This window comes from Excalfactoria chinensis, chromosome Z, assembly GCF_039878825.1.
Source record: "Excalfactoria chinensis isolate bCotChi1 chromosome Z, bCotChi1.hap2, whole genome shotgun sequence".
Taxonomy (NCBI): Eukaryota; Metazoa; Chordata; class Aves; order Galliformes; family Phasianidae; genus Excalfactoria; species Excalfactoria chinensis.
The window spans coordinates 16,137,056-16,145,385 of NC_092857.1; the positions used below are offsets into that span (position 1 = coordinate 16,137,056).

The 8,330-nt window shown below is 44.1% G+C and overlaps 1 protein-coding gene across 2 annotated transcripts; it reads left to right on the top strand.

Moving 5' to 3' along the window:
- The first annotated feature begins 5,184 nt into the window (after positions 1-5,184).
- On the top strand, positions 5,185-8,056 carry LOC140264221 (branched-chain-amino-acid aminotransferase, cytosolic-like). Of its 2 annotated transcripts, XM_072359827.1 has the most exons (3): positions 5,185-5,532; positions 5,638-6,023; positions 7,753-8,056. In XM_072359827.1, exons 1-3 carry the CDS (start codon positions 5,236-5,238, stop codon positions 8,054-8,056), a joined length of 987 nt encoding a protein of 328 aa, XP_072215928.1. In that variant the 5' UTR covers positions 5,185-5,235. The 2 variants fall into 2 exon arrangements, with proteins under 2 accessions (XP_072215928.1, XP_072215927.1); XM_072359826.1 differs by having other exon boundaries at positions 5,185-6,023.
- The last annotated feature ends 274 nt before the right edge of the window (positions 8,057-8,330 follow it).

The window sequence follows — 8,330 nt, forward strand, 5'->3', positions numbered from 1 at the left end:
AGTGTGCTTTTGAAAACAGCTTCATGATACTCCCATAATATTCCCACGAAGTTATTGCCACACTGATTTTTAGTATCTTGAAATCTGTATAGGTGAAATTTCATGTATCCATTTTAGGGACAGGCATGATTTTAACAGAGCCGAACAGAGCACTCTGCTAGAACAGCTTTTGTAGTTTATACAGTTATGGAGTCCATTTGTGACTCAAGCTTTCAGCTTCCTCATGTTGCACATTCAGACTTAGCTTTAGATGGATGAGTGTTTCTGACCAAGTGTCGAATCAAATCAAAGTTTAATTTCCAGCTTGAATTTGAAGCCTCTGCATGTCAACTCTTCATGTAATCTGCTTTAAATAAAAGAAATGGCAATAAAATCTATAGCTCAGAATTGTCATTTTATGCGGTAGGGATGGGAAGAGAAGGGAAGGGAAGGGAAGGGAAGGGAAGGGAAGGGAAGGGAAGGGAAGGGAAGGGAAGGGAAGGGAAGGGAAGGGAAGGGAAGGGAAGGGAAGGGAAGGGAAGGGAAGGGAAGGGAAGGGAAGGGAAGGGAAGGGAAGGGAAGGGAAGGGAAGGGAAGGGAAGGGAAGGGAAGGGAAGGGAAGGGAAGGGAAGGGAAGGGAAGGGAAGGGAAGGGAAGGGAAGGGAAGGGAAGGGAAGGGAAGGGAAGGGAAAGGGATTGAAAAACAGCTGAAAAGCTGAGAAGTGACAGAAAGTGTCTCAGCTGAAGTATCAACATGAATTGAGTGCTGTCTGTATAACAAGAAAAAAAAAGAAAAAAGAAATACATTTGGAGACTTACAGAATCATTAAAGTTGGTCCTGTGATTCCATAGGTGTTTTGTTTTGCTTTTTTGTTGTTCTTGCTGTTTTTGCATTACAAATAGCATTTTATCAGTACTCCAGCTGAGAAACCTTCGTGGTTCCACTACTGCCACTGACAGACAGACAGTAGAATTTTTAAGTGCTTCAACCACCACCTGTCAAACAGCAAACAGACCTATTATGAAAAATGTCTCTCCCCTCTCTATATTAACAGCATTGGGTTCTTTCAGTGCTGTGAATGCCTCCAAAAGGGGGTGTTTTTATTTTGTTTCTTTGGGGTTTCTACTTTGGAAATAGGCATCAACTAAAAGAAAGCAGAGAGCATTCACAAGGTGGATAAATCTGGCATGATTTTAATTTAAAAATATCTCTTAATAATGAAAAATAGAACATAATTTCTAAGTATACTGTGGGAAAATATGGATTAAAATACAGCTATTTTCACCCAGTATCTAGTTATTGCAGAGGCAGAGAGCCTCGTCTATTCAAAGTTTTGATGCCAAACATCTTTTTTTATGTTTTCTGTCCATTACAGTTGTTACACAGTCAGAATTTTTAACACTCCTGATTGTCATTCCTAAAGAGTAGTTACATATGTTCGAGTTATGTACTGAATGCACCAACAGACGCACAAGCACAAAGGAGCACAAACACAGAAGCAAAGCAAAGCAGAGAAGAGGATTCTCGGCCAGTGAAGTCTTTATCAGTGAAAGCTGGCTCTCTGGCCTACTAACACTCAACATGATGGCTTTATTTCTCTTTTAAACACCCAGAAAATTAGTAAAACAACCCAGAATTTTTTTTCTATTCCCCTTGTTGTGCAAACAGCCAAATCCTTAGTTAGGAAAGAACTGATTCCAAAATCCTTCAGAAAACAAAAAGTCTTTATATTATAATCTTTATAAGTAAAATCTGAAGCTGATCTTCAAAGCAGTCATCCTGGTCAACTTCCCTCTCCCCATTGATTAGTCTTACTTTGTTACTTTACTCTTTGTCCAATTTTTCACTGTCCAGCTTCCATCCTGCTGTTGTATTTTCATCTTATTCCTTCCTCTCCCCCAGACTGGAAGCTCCACCACTACTGGAGGGAGCCCATGCAAGTTTATGTAACAGAGAATCTAAGTAGCAATTAAGATCACATGTATCAGCTAGATCAAGTGTTAAGATCAACTGAATTTCTACATCCAGCATGCAACAATACCTACTCGCTGTGAACCAGGAAGTGAACAGGTTTATGTTTATGCAGCATTAAGTAAAGCAATGTAATATTTATCTGAGTAGCATCAAGTCAGATTATGTAGCAGCAGGAGTGCATTTATGTGCAGAGCAGAGGCATTTCCTAATAGGAGTTTCTATAGTCTATTTCAATGCATCACAGACCGATAACCACTTTAATCTATTTTCAGTGAAGTTTTTCCTCTTCTAAAAATGATTTTTGTTCTGAAGGCTTGGATTGCACACAAGCTGTAAAATATCCCACCTTGGACAGAACTATGTGGATGATGGCCTAGGTTTTAGCCATTTATACCTCATCATCTGTTTCACTTGTGGACACTCAGCCTTGAGTCCATACAGATCCCAGTGCAGGACAAGCTGGCCCCAAAGAAATGGATTCCGATCTTTGTCTTAGACTAGCCTGGGTATGAGCAGGCATCAGTATCAGTCAAAGTATCACCAGCAGGTCAAGACAGGGGCTCCTTCCCATCAACTCAGTGTTGGTGAGATCACCTCTGGAGTGCTGTGTCCAGTTCTGCCCTACACAACCATAGCCCAATGGAGGGCCAGCAAGATGATGAAGGGTTTGCAGCAGTTTTCTTATGAGATAAGAGAGCTGGGACTGCCATTTCTGGAGAATAGAAGGCTCAGGGGATTTCATCATTGCCTATAAATACCTGAAGAGAGGGCAAAAAGAGTAGGAAACTGGGCTCTTTTCTGTGCCAGGGTGAGAGGCAATGGGCACAAACTGGAACACCAGAAGTTCCTTCTGAAAATCAGGAAGAATTTATCAGCTGTGCAGATGATGGAGAACTGATACAGGCTACCCAGAGAGGTTGTGAGGTGTCCTCCTTGGACGTCTTAAAAAACTGCTTGGACACTGTTCTGTCAACTCTGGTCTAAACAGCCCTGCTTAAGTACAGTTGGAGCACATAGACCCAGAAGTTTCTGTCTATCTCAGCAATTCTGTGACTTTGTGAACCATAGTCTAAGCATGTAGCAGGCAATGAGCTAAAATTACACCACGTTAAACATGGAGACCTCAAATTTTGCCTGGGCCTTCATACACAAAGACCTCAGAACAGGCAGAATGAAGCAACTACACAAGAATATTGATTGATTTTCAGCAACTGCACTCTCTATGTCTGCAAGTATTCAGCAACTGTATCTATAAAGCTCAGAAAAGCAGAAGCATGCCTCTTGAGTCCTCAGATTCCTATTTGGAAAGATAGAAGCTGGTCATACAGAAGAAACTGACTAGAAAAGGCATGTAAGAATATGTTTCATCTGACTACAGATTAGACACAGACTGGAATTTAAATATAAGTTTAAACGCTTTCTGAGATGTGGTCATAGAACAGGGCTACAGCACACAAATACAGAACTCCGTGGGCTATTGGCTAGTTCTGGAGAAATAAGCAACTTCTCCCTCCGTCAGATATTGTGTTGAAATACTTCTGGGGCCAATACTTTCACAGATCAATAACAAACATGGAGAATTAAGTACTGAACAATTCTCAGTTTGAAAATAAGCAGGGTTTTTAAATTATTTTGACAGGCAAATGTCCAACAAAATATGCCTAACTTCAGTTCCTTCTTCACCACAGTCCTCCGCCCTCTTTCAATTGGCAAACCAACACTTAGGTACCATCAAAGGACAGAATTTCCAGGACGATTCCTGAAACTTATCAGTAAAGAACTGAATGCCACTCCTTCTCCCCCAGTCAACAGAGAGAATATGTCCTTTTAACATTAACAACAACGACAACCTTTAAAATTTTATAAAACACTATTTAGAATATTTAAATCATATTCTAGTTAATCGATCAAATATTACACAATATATTAGGAGACAGGCACAGGAGAAGATATTTCCCATTCTCAGACATCAGCTTCTTCGCAGTAATTTCAGAAATCATAATTGCTGTTCTCATTTTCTAACCGTTCCTGAAGACAACACAGGGTGACCACAGAAACGGTAACCTGGTGGCAGATTTATTGTAAGTCAGTAACTTGTTAGGTAAAAAAGATGAGTGGTCTCAATCTGCCAGACCTAAAATTAGTGATTGTGTGACCTATGAATATCAGATAAAGTTTTTAAAATGATGAGAACTAAAGTCAAGAGAGTTTCACATTCACCTCTAGAGATGCCTGTGCCCCTGTTAACGTTGCTTATCTTGTGGGGGTTGATCTAACTGTGAGCAAGTCACCAAAGAGCTTATCAGATTCCTTGGTAGGCCTTATCACTGTGAAACCCTGGAAGACCAGAGTGTGAGACAAGAGCAAGCAGTGTCTGTTTGCTTCTGAGGGTGGACAGGAGGTTCCACTGATATGCACTGTTAATCCTGTTATTCTTAAGAAACCTTCCATCCTTTATCACTGTTGTTTGGGAGAAGCTGGGACCAATTAACTGATTAGAGGAACTGCTAGAGGAACAGGAATGTCTTGCTTGTAAGTGAATGGTATATAAGATGTATGTTGAACACAATAAAGACACACTACTCTGATGCGACAAGAAACTAAGAGAGCTCTCTAACTCAGCTGAGCACCAACATATCTCTTTTCAAGCATTTGATCAACGGCTGAGTTCTCCATGAGTGGATACTGATCTACTCCCCTTATATCCCATTTTCTCACAGTTCAGCCACAGGAAAGACACTGAATATATTTCTACTGGGACAAAACTCATGAGTTTCTGAGCTCACAGGGCTTTTAAGACACAAAAGCAAGAGGGAATCCTTGCCTCTCTTCATTCCAAACAATGAAATCAAAGCTCCAGAGACACTTATGGCTAAAATATAGCTTGGAATAGCTCTACAGAACTGCATTTGAATAGTATCTGAAGACCAAACCTGGCATCCTTTCTTAGCTGTTGACAGTACACAGCAATTTTGCAGACAAACTCCTATTAAAGTCCAAGAGGTGTGGCATTACATAAAATTCATACAAGAGTGACAGCTGCCAGGCTTGCAGACACCGAACTAAATTACTACCCTTAAGGGATAAAAGAAACTAACTGCTGCACTTCTCTGACTATGCCTGTCTGGCTTATTAACAAGTTGATTACAAAACGCGCGTGCCTCCCTCCCTCCGCCCGCTGCTGCAATCGGAGCCCACGAGCGGCGGCCGCGGCAGAGCTCATGTGGGGATTGGGCGGTCCGCATCGCAACGCGCGTGGAGCTGCGCCGTTCGGCTTCACCATGAAGTGCTGTGAGAACAAGTGCATGGCTGGAGGATGTTCAGAGGAAGCAACAAAGCACGTGACTGAATCTTTCAAGGCTTCAGACTTGATTATCACCCCAGCTACGACTTTCAAGGAAAAACCAGACAACAGTGGTTTGGTATTTGGAACTGTTTTCACTGATAATATGCTGACAACTGAATGGTCCTCAGCTTCAGGATGGGAGAAGCCTTGTATTAGACCTCTTCAGAACCTCTCCTTGCATCCAGCCTGTTCATCTCTGCATTATGCTACTGAATTGTTTGAAGGATTGAAGGCCTACCGTGGAGTGGATGGCAAAATCCGCCTGTTCCAGCCAGGCCTCAATATGGACAGGATGGCACGATCAGCAAGTCGAATGACTCTACCATGTTTTGACCAGAATGAGCTGTTAGAGTGCATCCGGAAACTTGTGGAAGTGGAAAAAGAGTGGGACCCCTACTCCACTTCAGCCAGCCTGTACATCCATCCTACCTTAATTAGAACTGAGCCTTCCCTGGGAGTGAAGAAGCCAACTAAAGCCCGACTGTATGTCATACTGAGCCCTGTGGGTGCTTATTTTTCAAGTGAATGCTTTAATCCAATATCATTATGGGCAGATCCAAAATATGTAAGAGCCTGGAAAGAGGGAACAGGAGACTGCAAACTGGGAGGGAATTACGGTTCTTCTATTTATGCTCAGCAAGAAGCCCTGGAGTTAGGCTGCCAGCAGGTTCTTTGGCTATATGGAGAAGATCACCAAATAACTGAATTTGGAACAATGAATCTATGAATCTATGAATCCACTGAGGATAAGGAAAAGGCGGAGGTTCTGAATGCCTTCTTTGCATCTGTCTTTAAAGGTCAGACCAGTTATCCTCAGGGTACTCCTCTCTCTGAACTGGTAGTCTCGGCTGGGGAGCACACTAGCCCCCCTGTGATTCTGGAAGAAACGGTCAGAGACTTACTACTCCAACTGGACTGCCACAAGTCCATGGGGCCGGATGAGATCCACCCAAGAGTGCTGAGGGAACTGGCAGAGGTGGTAGCCGAGCCGCTTTCCATCATCTACCAGCTCTCCTTGTTGACTGGTGAGGTCCCAGAAGACTGGAGGCTTACCGACATGACTCCCATTTACAAGAAAGGTTGTAAGGAGGATCTGGGGAACTACAGGCCTGTTAGCCTGACCTCGGTTCCAGGGAAGGTTATGGAACAGATAGTCTTGAGGGAGATCACTCGGCATGTGCGGGATGGCCGGGGGATCAGGCCTAGCCAGCATGGGTTCATGAAGGGCAGGTCCTGTTTGACCAACCTGATCTCCTACTATGATCTAGTGACCCATCTGCTGGATGAGGGAAAGGCTGTTGATGTGGTCTACCTAGACTTCAGCAAAGCCTTTGACACTGTCTCCCATGGTATTCTCCTGCAGAAGCTGGCAGCCCGTGGCTTGGATGGGTACACTCTCGGCTGGGTAAGGAGCTGGCTGGAGGGCCAGGCTCAGAGAGTGGTGGTAAATGGAGTTAAATCCAGCTGGTGACCATTCACAAGTGGTGTTCCCCAGGGGTCGGTGCTGGGGCCTGTCCTCTTCAATATCTTTATTGATGACTTCGATGAGGGCATTGAGTGCACCCTCAGTAAGTTCGCAGATGACACTAAATTGTCTGGGAGTGTGGATCTGCCTGGGGGTAGCGAGAGCTGGGCTGAAGCCAATGGGATGAGGTTCAACAAGACCAAATGCCGAGTCCTGCACTTCGGCCACAACAACCCCAGGCAGCACTATAGGCTTGGTGCGGAGTGGCTGGAGGACTGTGTGGAGGAAATGGACCTGGGGGTACTGATTGATGCACGGTTGAACATGAGCCGACAGTGTGCCTGGGTGGCCAAGAAGGCCAACAGCATCCTGGCTTGTATCAAGAATGGTGGGGTGAGCAGGACTAAGGAGGTCATCCTGCCCCTGTACTCGGCATTGGTGAGGCCTCACCTCGAGTACTGTGTCCAGTTTTGGGCACCTCAGCACAAGAAAGATATGGAAGTACTGGAGCAGGTCCAGAGAAGGGCAACGAGGCTCGTGAAGGGCTTGGAGAATCAGCCCTATGAGGAGAGGCTGAGGAAGCTGGGGCTGTTTATTCTGGAGAAAAAAAGGCTGAGGGGAGACCTTATCGCCCTCTTCCAGTTCCTGAAAGGTTCTTACAGTGAGAGTGGGGCAGGTCTCTTCTCACTAGTGACAAGTGACAGGACTAGGGGAAATGACCTTAAGTTGCGCCAGGGCAAGTTCAGGTTTGATATTAGGAAGAACTTCTTTACAGAAAGGGTGGTTAGGTACTGGAATAGGCTAACCCAGGGAGGTGGTTGAATCGCCATCCCTGGATGTGTTTAAGAGCCGTTTGGATGTGGTACTCAGGGATATGATTTAGCAGAGGTTTTTTCAGAGATGGGGTACTGGTTAGGCTGCGGTTGGACTTGATGATCTTCAAGGTCTTTTCCAACCTGGGTAATTCTATGATTCTATGATTCTATGATTTCTCTACTGGATAAATGAAGATGGAGAAAATGAGCTGGCAACTCCACCTTTAGATGGCATCATCCTTCCAGGAGTGACAAGGCAAAGCATTTTGGATCTGGCATGCAACTGGGGAGAATTTAAAGTGTCTGAGTGTTACATCACCATGAGTGACCTGACAGCTGCCTTGGAAGAGAACAGAGTGAAGGAGATGTTTGGGGCTGGAACAGCTTGCATCGTATGTCCTATCTCCAAAATTTTGCATAAGGGCAAGCATTTGCACATTCCAACTATGGAAAATGGACCTCAGTTAACCACCTGAATCCTGAATAAGCTGACCAATATCCAGTATGGAGGAGAAGACAGTGAATGGACAGTGCTGGTGTCATGAAGGTGGAAGAGCTCAGACCCTCCAGACAGAATAAACACAAATAATGATAACTTCTGTAGCTGCCTGTGCATAGCCTAGTTTTTGCATCAGTTTGCTCCCCGGGATGATTGTTTCCACAATCCAGTGAATGTGAACACAATCATTTTGTTTTCTACTGTAATCCTGTTAGTACAAGCCTGTCGTCTTGGTAGAGGTGCTAAATGTT

What these genes read in the sequence shown, in the direction of transcription:
- LOC140264221 (XM_072359826.1), top strand. Translation starts at nt 5,236, where the DNA reads ATGAAGTGCTGTGAGAACAAGTGCATGGCTGGAGGATGTTCAGAGGAA. An exon ending in GAATTTGGAACAATGAATCT is followed by an intron (nt 6,024 to 7,752) that starts ATGAATCTATGA and finishes TATGATTCTATG; the next exon opens with ATTTCTCTACTGGATAAATG.